Source organism: Glandiceps talaboti, chromosome 5 (genome assembly GCF_964340395.1).
Source record: "Glandiceps talaboti chromosome 5, keGlaTala1.1, whole genome shotgun sequence".
NCBI lineage: Eukaryota > Metazoa > Hemichordata > Enteropneusta > Spengelidae > Glandiceps > Glandiceps talaboti.
In genome coordinates, this window is record NC_135553.1 from 2379499 (window position 1) to 2401915 (window position 22417).

Here is a 22417-nt window from a genome sequence, read left to right on the forward strand (position 1 = left end):
ATTAACCCCAAAATGGCAAAAATATCGCGTTTCATCAACACTCACAAAGGCACACTGATAAATTACGAAGTCGTTGAATAAACAATTTACTAACAATAACATAATAATTTATCTTAAACCAACTACAACCTTTGTTTTCAATGTTAGTAATTGTTTTATTTTCTGACTCTTTGTCTACGCTATGATTCATCAATAACGCTTGAGGGGGAATAACTTGGAAATCGTCAACACTTTGATCGTTTTAGAAGGAGAGTTTGATAAATAAGTAACTGGTCATGTAGAAAATCTCCAGGGCAACTTTTTAGTATCGGAAGCTTTTTTGTCGGGAATTCTATTTTATTTTGATAATGGATTTGATAATGGGTTTCAGAAATGAAGCTTGGAAGAGTAGACATTGGGTGACTTGTAATTTTTATCAATCTGATTCAAAGGCAACGTTTGACTAGATTAGTATACCTTGTCTAGGTATAACTCAAAATTACAAACTTGAACTTTTGTTATCTGTTTGGCAAAAAAATGATCAATGTAGCCTAAGAAAAACATAATAAATTCAGACACAATGTTGATAATACTACAATAAAGATTTCATTTCAGAGTTATGACAACGCACTTGATGAACCAGATAACATTATGCTTGAATTAGCAGCTGAATTATCCGTATAAGCTTATATAACCCTATTTACACGTGTCGTTAGCGGTGATGATGATGATGGTGGTGGTGATGATGATGATGATGATGATGATGATGATGATGATGGTGATGGTGATGATGATGATGATGATGATGATGATGATGATGATGATGGTGATGATGATGATGATGAGGAGGAGGAGGAGGAGGAGGAGGAGGAGGACGACGATGGTGGTGGTGGTGGTAGTGATGAGAGGAAGAGGAGGAGGAATGGGGAGTGGTGGTGGTGGTAGTGGTGGGGGGGGGTGGTGGTGCAGACGACAAGAATGACGAAGGTGGCCATTATTTTGGATTTTCAGGGTAATAATGGTACAGTTGGTGGTAGTGGCACGGCAGGGGTGGAGATATTAGTGAAGAAAGGGGCTGAATGCTGATGGTGTTCAAAGGATCCAGAGACGACAGTGAGGGCAGTGGTGAACGGTGGTGGCAAACAAAATGTTACACAACTTACAGTGATGATTTATACATGTAGTTCCCAGCTAGTCTGGTGTGGTATCACATCATCTCTAATATCTCGAGATTCTATTTAGGATAGCACTAGACTACAACTTACTGGACAAAACACATTCAATCAATGCTATCATTCCAACAGTGTAATACTTTTTTACGAGAGGCGTATGTTGACACTTTTCTTCTGTCTGTTTTGTGGATTAGGTTGTGTTTCATTAGACGAACTTCTTAGGACTGGGGTTTAATGAATACCATGAATAAATCGAGTAATGCCAAGAATCTGAGAGTATGTAAGGAAATACGCGCTGTGAGCATGAAGCTTATATGGATCTTTATAATAAAGAGTTTACTTCAACCAAGCTTACAAGTCTTCCTTGTAATGAATAAACCACTGGTGTTCGTATAGGGCTTTGATATACTATATTGTGTTGTATTTATGTTGAGAGCCTTCTTGTGTGAAAGGGGGCAGTGTTGCGGAAAAGATCGCTTCAGATGCAGCTTGCATTGTCCATTTCAAATACCAACCGACCAACCAATTAAAAAAGACATGCTTGGGCTCCGCGTTATTTGTTAATAACCCTCTCCCCGGCGTACTCGACAATTTGTATGTTATTATAGTAAGAAGTTCATTTGAGTATATCAATGCTCAAGTTGTTTGTTATTGTTCCATAATGTGGTTCTTCTTGTTAAGATTTTGTCGGTAGGGATATGTATTAAGGATGTGGTGCTCCGGGCAAATACTGCCAGTAGACTGTCCTTGAATGTGCTTTTAATAGTTAGACGGAGACTTGTAGCTCAGGACACAAAAGAAGCGAGGGATCAACTGCTCTTTTGCGAACATACTCTCAAATTACCACATGAAATACTGTTTCGAATAAACAAGTACTTTGTAAACCCTGTATGCACTAAACAAATACAAGTAAAGACTCAAACCCAAAGGTTTTCGACATGTAAATCCGTGAAGGCGCCTGAAAAACGGTCTCAAAGAAACGAAATTGGCGATGGTGGCTAATTTCTATCGTTTACAACCCAACCTGAAGTGACCCGGAATGTCTTTGTAACTTTCTTTAGTAGTTTCCATTGCCGTAAGAAAAACACGACTTGATTGGGTTTTTCCACCTGCCTGGTTCGTAAGCTATAAACAACAGAAACGTCAATATGCTGTGTTCATAGAACTAGACCATCGGAGACAGTAAGTCTCAGCCACACCAAAGAGCTCATTGAGTTGTATAATATTTCATTGTCACAATATGCTGAACAAGGTCACGTGTCCAAAACAATCTGTTCAAAACTTGTTTGCGGTCTCCTGCTCATATTCAAGTCGATGTGTACGTACAGAGTAATCAATTAAATACTAGTGTCTTAAAAACAAGAGTCGGTTTCCGAGATAGGGTGTCTGATTCGTCTAGATAAAATTTCAAATTTGAGACTTCTTGTGACTTTGATCGATTGGTTTGAAGTGGGGCTGGTTCACGGTGAGCAACTTTCTGTATTGTTGTATAGATTTACCTGGAGCAACACGAATCAAGATAAACATTCGTACAATACAAAAATTGACATCACTCCACCGAAATAAAAAGAGACCACCAGGCAGCTTGCTGAAAACCAATACCCTTGACCGGATCTATTTTTTGGACACTGTATTCGTATTTGTGTTACTTTTGAAGAAAGAGAACATCGTTTCGGATAATTGGTCGCTATTCATGGATGATGAAGCGATCGATTTTACAAATAAGATTAAAAATCAATTATTCAATAATGTCTTTAATTGCACGAGATTAAAATATTCGATGTCAAAAGAACATCTGCTAAGGGAAGAATGGTGATTCAGTGACGATAGACTTTTACATGAAAGACAGTGGTGATCAACGATGTATGATTTACTTTGGTACGACTGAGCGTTACTTGCACTTGCCACTTATAAATGTAAACTTGGAAAATAGCCAAACTTTCACTTTTCCTGTCATTCATCTGAAAATTCAGAAATAGCCGACGGAAAGAGTGTAATACAATGAATAAACAAACTTAGAAGCTGTCGTCACACGTCATTGCAGACATGCTTTGTCCAATGTTTCCTTCCACACCGGTAACTTTTTTGAGGGAATCTGTTGAGTTCATATTTCCTTCGACACTGAAATTTCCCTATGTTTTTGTTTGGATAGTTAAGGACCCCCCCCCGCCCCACCTTCAGCCTCATGATTCTAAATATCAAGAATGCACTTTTACATTTATAAGTACCTTGTATGGTGAACAACACCATATATGGTCAAACTGATTTATTTTGTGACAAGTTTGAACGGAGGAGATTGATGAAGGCTATACCAGTACGATATACATCTCTACTACTACTACTACTACTATACCGTACATCAAGTAGTTGATAAATGGTTATCGACATTTGAAAGTACCAATAAATCACGTTACCCTTCTGGTGACGGAAACACACTAGTAGAATATGAAAGGAAAGGAAAAGAAGATATAGTATTACAAGGTGAAATAAATCATACTTGATTGTATGTCATCGGTTTAGAAATGAACATTATCAACTCATTACACCTCTTCAAAATCATGAGTATACCAGAGTAATCGCAATAACAAACAGTTCAAGATTGTGAGGAACGAATATCTATAGGAAATACAGCGAGGCGCGTTATTTAGCACCGTGTTGCATTTCCTACTACCATAGCTTCTTTCTGTAAGGTATTAACTCGATGATACTAGTATTCATTTAATAGGCGGAAAAAATAATTGTGTGTTTCCGATAACATGACCTCAGAAAATAGGGTAGGTAGGTCGGGATTTTATTTTATTTCATCTTTTTTATTGTTTTATTTTAGAAAATATTACTTGGCCCCCAAAACAAACAAAATGTCAGTCATACCCTTTCTGTTTTAGTTTGATGAAATATTTACAGACATAAAACAGGTGCATGAAGGTCAAGAAGAATTTGTTATCTATTTATTTTAGAATGTTTAGGGTCGGAAGCTTACATGTAAACTAGAGTCGGTCTGGTTATCGTAAATAATTTTATTTGACCTTATACCACCCCATTCTTATCTCTAACCACAGCCGTGTTCTATACAGCTACATGTATTATCATTCAAAACAGATCACATTAGTAGCACAGGTTAGTCGTACCATGATATTAAAAGTGTGACATCACTTTTTTCACATCTACTGCTATTACATTCATAACGAAATTACGGGTAATTGCATTAATACAGTTAAAATAAACAATGTGATGATTAGGAAAGATGGACCGTGACATATTTTCGTAACATAATCATTTTCTGGGACTCAATTTTTTTTAACCTCTGAAATTTTTAATTTGTTGTCGTTTGTCGACAGGGTAAAACAGTTCTATGAATCCAAATTCCAGTTTAAATACATGGCTATAGATGTTGGGTGTACATTGATTCGTATCCACATCCTATGTATAACTGGGATATCCGAATGGGTGTTCGCATAGCTGCAACATGCGCAAGAGACTTACAGTGGTGTGTATTTTTATAGTCACTGTGTAATACTATTTCCGTCAATCAAGAAGTTTGTGGAGTCCTTCTTGAGACAGAATCTGTAAGATACAACATTCGTACCACGCTATTAGCCAGCACTCAATCTTAATTTTAAAAAAATGAAATCATGTGAGAAGCCTGATAGGACTGAACAACACAACGCATCTTAGTCTCCTTGAGATAAACACCAAGACAAGTCTCTGGACTCGTGGTATGTGGTAGTTTGTGTCTACATGATCCTCCTAGCTCCTCTTCACGCTTCACGGCACGGTGTTTCTTTAACACCATCTCAATGATATGTTTCCAGTCGAAAGAACTGGTCAAGGCCAACCCTTATTAGCCTGTGTTATTGGTTTTATCGTTATTGTAACTAAGACCGCATTCCTTCTGTTCTCGGCCCATATAGACGTGGTATATACTTTTTGACACTTTACTTTCACACTTAAGTGCGCCCTCTTTTGGTTGCTCAGGAGAGGTCAGTCTAGCGACTGCGATATTCATGGCAGAAGAACACACAATTAGCTCAAGGAGAGATGTATTTGATAACATTATGTGATGTTTGATGTTGTGGAGACTTTACTCAAGTAAAAGAAAGACGACCTCACAGTTAATTTGTCTAGATTCTTTTGCAAGCAAAATGACCACTATTGAAGTTTACATTTTACAAAAATCGACAAAGGGCTGAAACATGACTTCGTACTTTGGAGTATAGATTTGTTTGCTAAAACATTATCCAAATACATGTAACTAATCGACTGATATAAACGAGCCTAGGGTGTATTGGTTTAATCTCATTCGTGTCCCCAAGTCTCAGAAACAACAACCAATTATTTCTTCAACAACGTAGTTCATGCAGACATTTGTTACAAGTATAATATCAATGACGTCATCGTCTTTATCTTGATTAATAATATTTGATCTATTCATAGACGGGGTGGAGGGTCTCGATATATAATCTAGGCAAAAACTGAACATCGACATTCATAACAGAATGGTTGTCTTATCATAGAACCATGACGTCACGCCAGCTACATCGTCTTTGAAGTTTCTATCCCTAGGCTTCTATCCATGTCTGTCTGCGACATTCTCTCTCTCTCTCTCTCTCTCTCTCTCTCTCTCTCTCTCTCTCTCTCTCTCTATCGCTCTATCTATCTATCTATCTATCTATCTATCTGTCTGTCTGTCTCTCAGTCTGTCCCCCCCCCTCTCTCTCTCTCTCTCTCTCTCTCTCTCTCTCTCTCTCTCTCTCTCTCTCTCTCTCTCTCTCTCTCTCTCTCTCTCAGAAACTATGCAATGTATTCCTAAATTAGAGCATTTAATATCCTCCACTCTTACATTTTCACTCATCAGCTGTGTTGTAAAGCCAACTTAATGCTACAGCTGAGTGACAAAGACAAGCAGTGAAATTGAATATTTCAGACGTCCAGTAAACAGGAAGGGGATTTATGAAATCAGATTAACAGCTGACAGTTGAAATGAACAAGTCTTGAAATAAACGAAACACATGGTTAGTTCACTCACAATAACTGACATAGTTGTACTCTTCACTGACAATAACACATTGTGTGTAGGTGATAAAAGTGAAAATGGAATAAAAGCAGTGGCAGGAGGTATCATCGCACTTTTAATATCACTCTTTCCTGTAGTAAGATTCACATGACTGATTTCGATATTGAATCACAAAATGATAAGCTGTGTCTGGCGTGTTAAATATCACCTGTCTGTGAAACTAACACAGCACATGTATGGATGTGAATTACACAGAACCATTTCACTGGATACAGGCTGAATTGGGCCATGCAGTGTGATTAAAAAGACACATTCTGTCGTGCTAGATATGTGTGTATTCAGGGCTTTTATATTTATATTGGTAAAGCCTTACTTGGCCAGGGCATGAATACTTTCATTATGACGTGTGTGGGCTCACATTATGATGTCGCTGGAAATTGCACAATAAACTGGAAGCCATGGCTGTTTATCTTCACAGAAATTCACAATCATAAAGGATTTACAAATTGCTGCAGGGAAGTTTATTACATATTAGTGATCTTTATTTAGACATGTTACAGCGCCCTCTATGGTTATGTTGGGGCTGAAAAAACTTTACAGCCATTTTTGAGAGGGGAATGAAATATAGCAATATGGTGTTATGTAACTTTACCTGCACACAACTTGAAAATTGAAGTATGACAAGAAATTTAGATAAAACAGTACAGATAAACATCAAGAAATTAATGAGATTATTACAATAATTTCAGAAATTATCAATTTGGTTTTTCCTCTATGTCCATAGTTGTACAAACACTCATCCATAAGTTACATTGTTGCCTTGCCAACACATGGATGGTTACAGTGCTCACTGTCAAACTTATCAGGAGTATAAAACGAAAGGCCATAAGTCAGTGACTTCCTTCTAGACATCAATATTTGTATCTCTGATATGACCAATATGACTGTAATTTACTAATATCAGAACAAACATAAATGTTCAGAGAATAATTAAAAAAAGACTAAGTCAACAAAGAATACATGACAAAATTAACTTAAGGGGCATAAGATCAGTCTGTGCTTCATCTTACAAGACAATACTAGTATTTGGAGTTCTTCATGCACAGTTTATTTGAATTGCGAAGGTCACTGAGAAATTCTGTATAATTCCCAATAACAGTTGGTATCACTTAATTAGTTATCTGTGTTCATTTTCGTTTATTTCGGTGTCTCTGTCTCACAAGATGAAGTTGATGTTGATGTTGACCTTGATCTGGCATTAACAGAAATAAGTTAGATCACTGCATTGGTATACTGGATTTTTATACAACCATCTCAAGATGTCGAACCTTTCTTCTTCAAAGTACGATTGAGCTGTAAGAAAAGAGGAGTTTCTTTTATGATATTTTGAACTGAATTGTATCGACATAAAGATTGTAACCTTCAACGATTTAAAGATTTGATTAATCATAAGGGCTGAAGAAAAAAAATTATGGTGAATCTGTCTTCACTTGCATCATATCTTTGCAACAACATCACCACTTTGGGTGTTTGCAGCACCACTTTGCGTGTTTGCATAACCTTGTTCACGCCTCGGTAAAACCAAACTACGGATACCCCGAGTTCATCAATAGGCAAGTCGGGTTGTTGACAATCTCTAAATCTGTTTGCAATGTCAACTGTAATAGGATTATAAAAGTTGTAACAGCTGATAACGTCCCTTGACTCAAACGATTCACTCCTTGAAAGTAACCTTGCACTCGAACTACAGTTTTTCTCGTTCCATAGTTAGTTAAATAATTTTTTGAAAAATTAAGCACAGAGATACTTAAATAGCAAATTCCCATATCTGATGTCCATATACCACATGTAACATCGTCAATGTATGGTGCACGATGTATCCTAATGTTATGATCGCGATCAGATTGTGACCTTTCACCCAAGCCAAATCATGACCTTTCACCCAAGCCAGTTGTGCCTCGTGGTGGAGTAACACACTCACTAGTACTTGCACACATTCGGTCAACAGCATTTCAGTCTTGACCTAGTACCTGTACCAGCGACGTCTCAGGCTTATCAGATGTAATTAAAATGAGCTGATAAGGATTGATAAGAAAGTGCAAGAATTGCACTTTGCTGGTAAAGGCGATATTCCCTTCATGATATGTTTACATAGCCACTGAGAGTGATCACATCACCATCTGTATCAATGTCACAACAAAGTGTCCATATTATAACTTTTACCATCTTGTCTTCTACACCCTATCCAAACCCAGTTACCAACTCACAACATTTACTCACATAAGTCTACATGCAATAAAGCCTTACCTCTTCAAATTTGTGGATCTGTCTGATAAAGAAATCTCCATAGCGACGAGCAACTTTGGTGTCAGCTATATGGATCATGTCCTGTTTGATATAAAAATGATGGATAAATATTAGAATCTTTGTGTGTATGGAAGAGACACTGTTTAAATAATTTCCTATCATGGAGTGAATTCATCTCACATATCCCAAATCAAGACATGCTAAATTTGGAGAAATACTTGGCGAACTAACTGCAAGAGTTAAGAAGACATTCAGTTGTGTATAACACTTATGGCACAATAATGGAGTGATTCAGGGTCCTCTGTAGATCAGAATAGTAAACACAAACAATTTCAACACAGCGCCCTCTATGGTCAATAAACATAATTGATAACTTTGATGTGATATTTGCTTGATTTCACATGAGTTTACATCATTCTAAAACTGTACACATGTGGACTTTCAGGTTTGTATGCAGAAATGCATTACTATAGTTGTTGTTTTTCAATGTCCAGATTGACTTTTTTATGACAATATTAACAGTGTTTCTAGAAGCATTAGTAAATACAAGTATACAATTTTTACAAGTCAATGTAATAATTATCATGATACCCTTATAATTTGACAATTCCCTACATCTCTCTACTCTGTGTGATGACATCATTACATCTATGTAAAATCTTTCCTTACCTGGTCGATATAAAAGTCTACTTCAGAAGCTGACTGGAATTCTCCTTCTAAACCACTACTTCCTTTAGTCCATACCACATTCTTCATTTTATGCTGAGAGTACAAATAAATCAACTTTCAAATTTCTATCAAATCATACCAGCAAGTGTGACAAAGAAAGATCTTCTGTGCAATACAAAGCATTTCTTATCCTACATTTCTCTCTTTAACATTTCTTATACAATGGCTAGACCGACTTGGCCAATCAGAGGCCTTGGTTTTGGTTGCTTATATGGAGCCATAACCCACTCTTTCATAGGGATGTGACCTATATATCCATTTGAGCCAATCACGGCATAGTATAAATAAGATAGACAATGAGTTTGGTAGGGTTATGTGCCAAAAACTTGGGGGCTATGCCCCCTCCTTTATTGGCACATAACCCTCCCGAACTTGTTGACTATCTATTACTAATATTGTTTCATATTTTACAAACTGTTGATTATCTTCACTTTCATATACCACCAAACCATGCCTTATAGTAATGAATGGTTGTAGTTACATGGGTGGTTGGATTACAGAACAAAGTACCATGTAATCTGATGGGTAAAACATACACCATTTAGCTTACCTTGAAACACAGCAAAGAATTCCTAAAGTCATCTTCGTTCTGTTGGTGGTAAATCATACACAAAATGTAAGAGTGACGCTTGCTACAACTAATTTATTCTCAAGTTATAGAGTATAAGTTTGTCTTGATTAGTAACATCATAATAAAGATATGAGATATGTATGCAGTCAAGACTTGTCTGTTACATTAGCTATATTGATTTTGTGATCTTTAACAGTAAACTTTCGAAAAGATTTTTTATGAATTGTTTTTAACCATGTACTGTAGTGAGTCTTTTTTGTGTTTTTTTATGTGTTTTGTACAACGTTTTAGTGTATGAGCTGGTTCTTGAAATAAATCATTATTATTATTATTTTTCTTACATCATAATCACAAATCTAGGTAGGATGATTGGTGATGGATTTCATAAAATGACAAGTAAGTATGTTTTGCCAGTTATAACATAGTCACTGTCAGCACTTTAACAAATTCTGCTAACCCACTGTGAGTCACAGGATGTTTTGAGTACTGCCATACCATTTACAGTCTAGTCATAACATAGCTTGTGGAAAATGAACAAATCCCTACAAAGTTGATAGAGGGCGCTGTTCACATTGCATACTCAAATATTCCTGTTCACACCCTTACATCTTGATAACCTTTTCTTGAGAAGTGTTGGGGACATAATCTTTTGACATGTTTACAATACACTGTGAGACATAAATAAACAATAATGAAATCTGCTCTTTCGATAAGGTTACTAAAATTACCTTATAATCACAATTGATTTTTTGGGGAAATGGAAATAATGTGTTATGTCTGTTAGATGTTTGATTGACTTGTTGACATTAGGAATCAAATGATCGAACTTTGGAAGTACGACTGGTAGACTATTTGGTATAAACCATGGAAATAACAATATTACCAAACAAGAAAATGTCAATTTTTGATTCATTAATTTATATCATGTGATGATATTACAGACTTACCATATCAAGGAAAGTGGCCAGTTTTGATATCGGCATTGTCGTGTACAATTTCAGGAAACTGGTGAAAACAATGAACAGATGAAAGACAAACATGTATTAGACATCAGAAAATGTAAAAGGAAAGGTAGTAACTATGTAAAAAATTATATGTTGCCCACATCTTTTAAATCATGTTTACAGGTGATATAGAAAATAGAGATATATACATAAGCATTACTGTTATCATACATATCACTTTTTTCACTGAATGGTGGCCTGGTCATCATATATGAAACAATTCTGAAATAAGCTAAATTTGATGGATTCAAAGTTAATTTTACTGATTAAACCTGGCGAATATTCTACACTTCTGTCAGTGAATTGCAATAATGTGACATCAAATACTGCAACACAGATCAGTTTATATATTTTATCTAATCAAATGAATCTCTTCCCTTCAAAAGGACTTTGTAAGGAGTCTTCATTCATTCAATCTAACATTAGAGATTTATACAACAAGTCTGCGAATTTGACAAGCTTAATCCTCTTTCTACCTAGGGGGTATCTGTTTGTACACAACTAAGTACCTAAACTCTCTCTTACTGAGAGTCAAAGTTTATTGGAATTGCAGTGTGTGCACATGAACACTGTGTTATACAAACAGAGTTGGTTTTAATTGGAAATAACATATACCAGCTGGCTATCACATTTTGGAAGAAAATAGGGGTATTGAGGTATTCTACCACCTCTCTCCTTATCACACGGTTCCAATTTCTACCATGTATTCACCCCTATTTCTCTTATAATGGAACATGCCTCCATAGAAAACACTACTCTAACATTTAAATAGTGGTGTGTATTGAGATTTCACTCTTACCTTCTTATTGTGGGCACCATAATTTGCTGAGTTACTTCTTCAGTAAACACTTTCAATTGCAGCATAAATGGTTCCTTATGATAGTTATTCTTTGGTGCATCATAGTTGGGAACCACTGGAGAAATAAACTTAGGACAGGCAAATGAAAAAGTGTCTTCAAACACTTGACGGTCACTGAAAACAAACAAAGCATTGAATAATATGAAGGGTTTGTAAATGATAGATACAAACGGGTTTACTACACAACACAGAGTTTACTTAACATACATAATGTGATTTTACTAGGAAGGTAGTTTGGCATACATGTATGTATGCACTCTAAACTTCTATGCACATACAACCCATAACACCAAAGTAAAGCATTTTCTGTATGTACGACAATCGTTTATAGCATCATATAAAGTTTAAAAGTATACTGTTTCATTTACTAATTGAAAGGCCACATGCTAGGCTTGTAAATGAACCAGTATATTGTCACCTATTGTGGCAATAGAATACATGTACGTGTATATGTAAGTTCACAATGTGCAAGAGTATGTGTAAGTGTGTACCAGTGTGTGAGTGTGTGTGTGTGTGTGTGTGTGTGTGTGTGTGTGTGTGTGTGTGTGTGTGTGTGCGCGCACGCACACATATGCATGCATGCACATGTGTGCATGTGAGGGGTGTTCATTTTTAATGACAGCTGTTCTTCTATCTCACAGATGAAATTCACATGTGCCTTGCAAGACAATATAGTAAAAACGATGACAAACCTTGGTATAATAGTTATGATAATGAAAACCTACCCTTTCTGCATTTTCAGCATTTTATCAGCACACTTTTCCCGTAACTGTGAGTGAACACTTTCATCAATTCTCATTGGATGAAGGGTTAAACAGATGCACAGTAAATTGTACATCTGATCATTCATCTTCATTATCTACAGGTGTCAATCAAAACATTTAACGTTGATTGGTTAAAACAAATAATACTAGATATGGAGAGAGAGACGGGGGGGGGGGGGGGGGGGTGTCAACAAACTAACATATCAATTAGTGTTATGTAAATAACCTGTACTTTTCATCATATAATATCTAGATTTGTATTTTGGCAGTAACTATAGGAATTAGGTAATTGGCAGTAACTATAGGAATTAGGTAATTGGCAGTAACTATAGGAATTAGGTAATTGGCAGTAACTATAGGAATTGGATAATTGGCAGTAACTATAGGAACTAGGTAATTGGCAGTAACTATAGGAATTTAGGTAATTGGCAGTAACTATAGGAATTAGGTAATTGGCAGTAACTATAGGAATTAGGTAATTGGCAGTAACTATAGGAATTAGGTAATTGGCAGTAACTATAGGAATTAGGTAATTGGCAGTAACTATAGGAATTGGGTAATTGGCAGTAACTATAGGAATTTAGGTAATTGGCAGTAACTATAGGAATTGGGTAATTGGCAGTAACTATAGGAATTGGGTAATTGGCAGTAACTATAGGAATTGGGTAATTGGCAGTAACTATAGGAATTAGGTAATTGGCAGTAACTATAGGAATTAGGTAATTGGCAGTAACTATAGGAATTAGGTAATTGGCAGTAACTATAGGAATTGGGTAATTGGCAGTAACTATAGGAATTTAGGTTATTGGCAGTAACTATAGGAATTTAGGTTATTGGCAGTAACTATAGGAACTAGGTAATTGGCAGTAACTATAGGAATTAGGTAATTGGCAGTAACTATAGGAACTAGGTAATTGGCAGTAACTATAGGAACTAGGTAATTGGCAGTAACTAGGAACTAGGTAATTGGCAGTAACTATAGGAACTAGGTAATTGGCAGTAACTATAGGAATTAGGTAATTGGCAGTAACTATAGGAATTAGGTAATTGGCAGTAACTATAGGAATTGAGTAATTGGCAGTAACTATAGGAATTAGGTAATTGGCAGTAACTATAGGAATTAGGTAATTGGCAGTAACTATAGGAATTTAGGTTATTGGCAGTAACTATAGGAATTGAGTAATTGGCAGTAACTATAGGAATTTAGGTTATTGGCAGTAACTATAGGAATTAGGTAATTGGCAGTAACTATAGGAATTTAGGTTATTGGCAGTAACTATAGGAATTAGGTTATTGGCAGTAACTATAGTAATTGGGTAATTGGCAGTAACTATAGTAATTGGGTAATTGGCAGTAACTATAGGAATTGGGTAATTGGCAGTAACTATAGGAATTAGGTAATTGGCAGTAACTATAGGAATTAGGTTATTGGCAGTAACTATAGGAATTAGGTAATTGGCAGTAACTATAGGAAATAGGTAATTGGCAGTAACTATAGGAATTAGGTAATTGGCAGTAACTATAGGAACTAGGTAATTGGCAGTAACTATAGGAATTGGGTAATTGGCAGTAACTATAGGAATTGGATAATTGGCAGTAACTATAGGAATTAGGTAATTGGCAGTAACTATAGGAATTAGGTACTTGGTAGTAACTATAGGAACTAGGTAATTGGTAGTAACTATAGGAACTAGGTAATTGGCAGTAACTATAGGAATTAGGTAATTGGCAGTAACTATAGGAATTAGGTACTTGGTAGTAACTATAGGAATTAGGTAATTGGCAGTAACTATAGGAATTAGGTACTTGGCAGTACTGGTAGCACTTACCATATCATATTGGTAGGACTTGGTCTGAAACATCTGTTTAGTTCTTTGGATGTAGAGGAGAATGTTGGCAAAACTCCTGATGGCATCTTGGTATCGTCTCATCATCATGTATGCAAAACCAACATAGTAATAAGTGGTAATCTGACAGGCTGGGACACGGGAATAGACACTCTGAAAAGCAGATGGAATAGAACATAAAATGCTAGTTTGGGATCATTATAAGTATGAGTCTACCTTTGTTTCAGTATAACTATGACTAGCACTATCATAAATTTAAGAGAAAGAACCATCTACATTTAATCATACTGATGGGAGAAGTTACATTGACACCAGAGGGCGCTATTCCAATGTCGATCAATATCAACTGACATTTTACCTTTTTGTTGAGTTCAATATTCTCTAGAACTTTGATACCCTGGTAGTAATCACCCAGTAGAGAATGCAAACGTAGCAGACCAATCAAACTGAAGTATCCCAACATCTTGTAGAGTGGATGACTTCCAAACTCACCAGCTACACTGTCAGGATCACCTGAAATAAAATCAGAATAACTAACCATCATTGCTAGGTTAACACAAATCGCTTGTACCAGATGAAACTGATACACGCCATACACATGAAGAGATGAATTTTAATTTATTAGGTTTTCATTTGTTCTGAACCTGTGAACCTCATGGTGTACTGAATTTAGGTGCCTTTATACATTTTTTTAAATTGATGTGTAGACATGAACCTTTGTTTAAAACAGGATTTCCTTTGTCCCTTCATGTTAGGATTAGGAGGAACTACACAGCTCCAAAAACAAGTCAAATAATTGCAGCTTTTGACAATTTTCTGACGCTATGATTATACAACACATGTCAATCATTACTACTTCTATATTGCAAACATATGTGAACCAATTGACCATTGCTGGGTATACATATTACCCCTAATAAAGTTATTAGAAAATGAAATGGAGAAATTACTCATAGCAGAAAGAATCTATTATAATTACCATATCTGTGAGGAGGAAAATGATAATTACCATAGACTATACTTTAGCTTATAAGGGAATTATGAAGACTATTACTTTACCTTATTAGGTAATATTGAAGACTTACTTTACCTTATAAGGGAATAGTCATGATTGTATCTTTAGAGGAAAATATAATAATTTATTAATTACCTTCAATGGCATAAACTTCCAATTGTTTATTGATGTTAGATTTATCAACCAGTGAATGGAGTACATTCAATACACTGTGAACATTCCATATCTGACAATAGAAAATGAAAAGAAATTTGATATTATGGTCAGTGTACTGCAAGAAATCACTGCCTTATCTTTTTGCTCTTTTTTCATTAATATATCTTAATTGAATATACACTAAACTAAAAAGAAATACTTTGGTTAGAATTACATATCTTCTAGTCATTGATGGTAATGTGTGCACTGGCTTGATGACCATGTGTAAACAAAACAAGCAAATGTATTTGAATATTCAATCCCATGTCAACAATCTGTAAATAGGGGTTGATCAATGCATAATAATATATGCTTTATCATAAACAACAATATAATACAAGTCAAAAATAAAATCACAATTTTCACTTACAGTTGTAAGGATTATAGAAAAGCAAGACTGATGAGATGCATACCTTTGGACTCTGTCTCAGTACATTGATTTCATCGTCAGTCTTTTTCATCAACTTACTACGGTACTGGCTGAAAGACTGGAACTGAAAAGGTAGAAAGTGGCAAACAGTTATACAAGGGTGAATGAATTACATGATTTTGAAGGTAATACACACATAAGAATTGAAGGAATGTCACATGAAATCAGCAAGAAATGATGACATCTATTTCATGTCAGATAGGTTTTCTTTCTTTCTTTGTGTTTTATCACTGATATTTGTTCTTCTGATCTTTCCTATATTTGTGAATGTTCTTTTTTAAATACACAAGTTTCACTTACATTGGTGGGGTACCAAAATCTTAAATATGTCAAATGTCAGAAAGTGATCAGTTTTCAAAACAACCCCTCCCATATCAACATACACACTCTTCCATATGATTGTTACTCAATTTCTTATGTTATTACCATGGAAACCAATATAATATGATGTAAAATAAGAAACACATTTTAAATAGTTATTCACACTAGTTCATTTCTAAAAGAGTATTCCAACATCAGAAGTACAACTGCTCAACAAAAATGTCTATTTCTAAGATGAAAATATTGTGATAAACTCAAAACTGGCAAATGGGTAATATCATTAAGAGCAGTTTTGATTGTATTGTATCCATGGGAGAGTGCATCAAACTTGTGAAGTTAGCAACCTACCTGGTATATGAATTCATCAATAATATCCCATAGCCATTGGTTAGGCAGCTCTAGAGGTACAGGCAAATCACCATCTGTACACAGATAAAGCAATATAAATCTAATATCAATACACATTATGGTATGTATACTTTTCAGACACTTGTCTAGTCTTATGTTGATGTAGTCCTATAGACATTTGGACTTACATCCTCAAATCTGTCATTTTTTCCTAAAATTAATTTTAAAACAAAACAAAATAATCAATTCAATCAGTAGAACCTTTAGTGGCTAGACACTGGTGGAACAACTGCCTCTAAATGTAAGATACTTCCATCAGTAGTTGTCAATTGTCTAGTCAGCTGTCAGGGATGGAGACAGTGTACAACAGAGTAGTATACAGTTATGGTTTTGTGATCCATCCCATGGTGGTTTTTCATAATACATGTCACTGATACACTGATACAGTATTTTCAGTACCACAGTCAAAATGTAAAGTTTCACTTACTCAGGATATAATAGAAGAGATTACAATAATTATAATAATACTATATTTTTAGTACCACAGTCAAAATGTAAAGTTTTACTTACTCAATATATAATTGAAGAGATTACAATAATTATAATAATACTATATTTTTAGTACCACAGTCAAAATGTAAAGTTTTACTTACTCAATATATAATTGAAGAGATTACAATAATTATAGTAATACTATATTTTCAGTACCACAGTCAAAATGTAAAGTTTTACTTACTCAGGATATAATAGAAGAGATTACAATAATTATAGTAATACTATATTTTCAGTACCACAGTCAAAATGTAAAGTTTTACTTACTCAGGATATAATAGAAGAGATTACAATAATTATAATAATACTATATTTTCAGTACCACAGTCAAAATGTAAAGTTTTACTTACTCAATATATAATTGAAGAGATTACAATAATTATAATAATACTATATTTTCAGTACCACAGTCAAAATGTAAAGTTTTACTTACTCAATATATAATTGAAGAGATTACAATAATTATAATAATACTATATTTTTAGTACCACAGTCAAAATGTAAAGTTTTACTTACTCAGGATATAATAGAAGAGATTACAATAATTATAATAATACTATATTTTCAGTACCACAGTCAAAATGTAAAGTTTTACTTACTCAATATATAATTGAAGAGATTACAATAATTATAATAATACTATATTTTCAGTACCACAGTCAAAATGTAAAGTTTTACTTACTCAATATATAATTGAAGAGATTACAATAATTATAATAATACTATATTTTTAGTACCACAGTCAAAATGTAAAGTTTTACTTACTCAATATATAATTGAAGAGATTACAATAGTTATAATAGGACTCAAATCTCTGATCCTGGGTTGGTCCTCCCTGCAGATAGACACATAACAAATGTATTATTTGTACTAGTGTTTAACAATTGGGATAGGACTGAAGAAATCCTATGTCAAATATTATATCAGTATGACTATGAATTACTACTGATACATGTAGTGGTATGCAGTAGACAATATTAGTAACGTATAGAGATGTTAGTATAGTACTAAGTAGCAGGTGAGTAACATTTTGGATACTGGATGTGAGAGGCAAATTAATTAATTCTCTGTCAAGTTTTTTTTATTCCAAGACATTATAATAAATACATCGTTAAGTTTTTAAGATTGACACAGACCTGTAAGTTTTTAAGATTGACACAGACCTGAGCAGTAGATGTACATTAATTATTGAACAAATGGTACAGATTACTTTCCTCTCAAAACTTCTGCTATTGTACACGTGGTACATATATGAAACACACAAGATAAATCAGTTTCAATGGTGCCTGACCAGTCCTTCTGAAACCACTACTAAGTTTTTATTAACATGGTGGTAGGCTCAGTATGAACTTCAGGAGTGTTAGTATGTACTTACAGTAACTTTGGCGTATATATGTCTGTAGTACAATTCCTTGTACAGAATCAGAAACAGGGGATCTAGAAGAAATTAGTGACAATGACAAATTACAGTTAGCTAAAATATGTACAATATCAAAACTCAACACAATGTTTAATATTACAGTGCTACTTGCATGAAAATCAACCAATGTTACACCAAGAAATATTAGAGTACAAGTCCCATCCCAACCGGCCCCCCTGTTGTTCATAGTCGATAACTTTATCAGCTGGTATTCAGCACATAATATACACAATGAATGACATGACAACATTCTATCACAATCTTGAAGAAACTGTTCTGTTTACCCTGAAAAAGCCTTTACCAATTGTTAGAATATTGCCATCCTATGGGAAGAGACTGTGCAGGAGCTGGTAATTAGCACACTGCACTCCACATATTTTTATCTTGGAAGTTGGGCATACAAAATATATCATTTTATGTCAATTTAAGTGTAGTGAGTATTTTTGGAATACATTGACAACTTTTGGTTACATCATTTACTGAATACACACATGCACAAGCAGTAAGTATTCTATAGTAATAATATAATATCTTCATTGTTTCACAAGTTCCTTCATGCACATACTTACCATTTCCAACATGTGGTAGTACAAACTCAGCTTCTGGCCATGATGAGTTCTTGAAGAATCTTTCTGTGAGTTTGTTGAAGCTGTGAAGACAAACCACAATAATACATATAGACACACATATTGTGGATTCAGTTACTCTATCATGTTAAGTTAGCTCATTCACACTGTGATATATGGACTATCTCTATATTATACAGCATCTACAAGACAACGGTTCTCACCAAAATTGTTATCCTAATCTGACATGGGCCTTTAAACTAATATCGGATTAGGATAAAATCTGGGTATGAGAAACAGTTGTCCTTGAGTTTCATAGATTAACTTTAATCCAGTACAATAGAATTATCCTATTTAATTCATCCATTTGGCTCCATTGATAAGGCAGTACTAATCTAAGGTCACAGGATTCACACATTGGATTTTAAAACCCTACTCCAGTCATTCATTAATACATATACTTCTTAGTATGTGCTAGTAAGGGCACAAGAAAGTGGAAACAAAACACAGCTGACAATGACTATGAATTGTAGTATGTAAAACCTTACTACTGACAGATATATCATAAAGTCATCATCAGACAATTCTTGGCAAGAATGTAGAACAGTGGTCTGATTTAACAAATCTTTTGAATCAAAGCTAGGGAGTTATGATAAGGTTTGGGATAGGGGCACAGACCCTCCCCCCTCCCCTTCCCAACACACACCTGATTAGTATCACCAATGACAAGTGGCCACATTTCTACACTTTTCTCCCAATGCTTACCTGTTCTCATAGCAATTATTGATTTCAAAGAGGTTTCCTTCATTGATACATTTGTGGAAATATTGTATGAAATTCTTGATCACTTCTGGTAGGATATATGTTGGTGTACTTTGATGTTCATATTGACGTTCATATGCTAGATCTTGTCTGGGGTCTCCTGTAGGGAAAAAAATATATAATATAGTCTATTGAAATAATCAGTAAAATGCCAAAAGGGAAGTATGTCATTGGTCGGAAATGTTCCTATGTTGAGATTGGAGGTCATTAAACCCTTGAAATTGTAAAGCATATTTTAGAATATCTTGCAAAGATTTCCATGAAGGAAAGACTCTTCACTATGTTTGCAATTTATCTGATGGAGAAAGCATTTTCTTTGATACAATTTCTCATCTTAAAACATACACAAATCTTGTACAACTTCAATGAATCAGATGTGTTCATTTTCGTAGCTGTTTTGACAAAATGATGTGTTACAGACACTTTATGCTTATCACAAGTCATATTATTTCATCCAACTGTGTAAGGGTGTGAAATACATGTACACAAATCATGGTGTTGCAAAGCAACGTTGCCTTATAACATATAACGTGGTTTATAACTTACAACATGCTATGGAAAGCATGGTAAAAGACAAAATGTCATAATACAGCACTCATAAATTAGCTGCAGGAAAGATCTGTTTTGATTTACATGTGTCAGGGAGGAATTTCCCAAGTGGAAGTTTATCACAACTAACATTAACAATGTATTATACAAACATTATACAGTACCTGTGTGGAGTCCATATTCTTCCTCCTGGTTATAACCATGAGCGTGCGATGATGAGCCATAGGCTGCGTATGTATCATACTGTGTGGAAGAAAAACAAGACAATGAAAAGCTAAGCATCGCAAAATTGAGAAACGAAAGTCTGACCATCGACCAGTCCATGTAGATACGTTTAGTCATTCACTAGTTGCAGCCGATTGTCGAGTAGGTTAATTTTGACACCGTCAAATATGAAATCGGTACTCTCTTTCCCGTCATAATTTTAGACACTAACTCGAGGTTATTCAAAGCTCACTTACCGCATTACCCTCGACAAATTCTTCACTTTGCATGTACATTTTCGAGCTAACAGATGCTCGATGTGACACAGACGAACACCACGTTTTTTCACGAGAAAGATGGCGGCTTTGTAGAATCCCTAACTTACTGTAACTTGTTGTACTCTAGATGGCGCCCTATAGAAAAGACTCTTTAGGATAGGATAATATCTTTATACATGTAGCGCAGTCATCCGATATCCTACCATAGGGGTCAGCATGTAATTGATTGAGCGATCGATTTATTGATTGGTTTATTATTTGGTTGAATGATTGATCGATTGAAAGATCAATATTTTTGTGGTGCAATATAACTTATTTTGTATCAATTCACTCACCGAGTTTTAAAACTATTTTTCCCTGGCTACTTTGCTCTCAGCTGTATCTCAGACCACTGAAAGTCTGAGGCTGTATGTAATTCTCTATTTTCTTTATTGACAAAATAGAGACACCTTCTCCATTCTTCTCCTCTTATCTAAATTAAAACACTCACTTACAGTAACAGTTTGTTTATATCTAATCTTCTGGGAGATTATCACACTGCACAAACAGTCGATCATGCATAAACTACTGCTAGTTTTTAAAGTAAATTTTCGTGGTAACTTATCTCTCACCAATTATAAGGTTAGGGGTGTTTTAATTAGATAAGAGGAGAAGAATGGACAAGGTGTATCTATTTAGTCAATAAAGAGAGAATTACATACAGCTGAAAGAGAGAAAAGGAGACAGGGAAAGAGAATTTTTTTTTTATATCAACACAAAACTCAGAGTGAATTGATCAATATCACACACAAAATAAGTTATATTGCACCACAAAATTGATCATTCAATCGATCAATCATTCAACCAAATGATAAATCAATCAATAGATCAATCGATCGATCAATCAATTACATGCTCGCTGACCCCTGTGATCCTACATGTAATCCTGCCATGGCCATTATCTTTTAATGGACTTGAGGGATGGACTTGACTTGAAGAGGGTTAAACGGGACAGGTTATGTATCTATGTGTGTGTGCGTGCGTGCGTGCGTGCGTGCGTGTGTGTGTGTGTGTGTGTGTGTGTGTGTATATGTGTGTGTGTGTGTGTGTGTGTGTGTGTGTGTGTGTGTGTGTGTGTGTGTGTGTGTGTGTGTGAGCGTGTGTGTGTGCGACCATCTCTCGTCTAACAAAGGCGTTTCCTCTGCTATGCAATGATTTGGTCGTTCGTGTTGTTGCTAAGATTTTTTATTCAGATAAATGTCTATTCATGAAAAACATTCAATTCTGGTGTCGCTTCCAATGCTATATCAATGAAGAAGTACACTACTATATGAATTAATTGCTCTAGTCGCTCACTAGAATGGCAGTTTTAATATTGTGTCATAAAATCCCCAGTTTATCCAGTATTTTTTCTTCTTCTATAAACAGAGATTTAACACCCCTGTATTGTTCCATATTATTTGCGGTGATGTTTCTGTAAAGAATAGACTTG

General features: G+C 35.0%; 1 protein-coding gene across 1 annotated transcript; it reads right to left on the minus strand.

Annotated features, from left to right (window-relative positions):
• Nucleotides 1-6607: 6607 nt before the first annotated feature.
• On the minus strand, nucleotides 6608-21019 carry LOC144434801 (eukaryotic translation initiation factor 3 subunit L-like). The gene is made up of 18 exons (XM_078123305.1): nucleotides 20926-21019; nucleotides 20629-20707; nucleotides 19859-20015; nucleotides 19097-19176; nucleotides 18483-18544; nucleotides 17873-17942; nucleotides 16556-16629; nucleotides 15870-15950; nucleotides 15397-15487; nucleotides 14605-14759; nucleotides 14229-14399; nucleotides 12361-12494; nucleotides 11576-11749; nucleotides 10720-10777; nucleotides 9752-9790; nucleotides 9142-9234; nucleotides 8473-8553; nucleotides 6608-7518 (listed from the first exon to the last, which is right to left on the minus strand). The coding sequence occupies exons 1-18, from the start codon at nucleotides 20962-20964 to the stop codon at nucleotides 7480-7482; spliced, it is 1677 nt and encodes a 558-aa protein (XP_077979431.1). The 5' UTR covers nucleotides 20965-21019; the 3' UTR covers nucleotides 6608-7479.
• Between the last annotated feature and the right edge of the window lie 1398 nt (nucleotides 21020-22417).

Excerpts from the sequence above, each read along its gene's own strand:
- LOC144434801 (XM_078123305.1), bottom strand. The coding sequence starts at position 20,964 with ATGTACATGCAAAGTGAAGAATTTGTCGAGGGTAATGCG. Across the intron at positions 19,177-19,858 it reads AATAATTGCTATGAGAACAG|CTTCAACAAACTCACAGAAA; the intron begins GTAAGCATTGGG and ends TTGTCTTCACAG. Across the intron at positions 18,545-19,096 it reads ACTACCACATGTTGGAAATG|ATCCCCTGTTTCTGATTCTG; the intron begins GTAAGTATGTGC and ends AATTTCTTCTAG.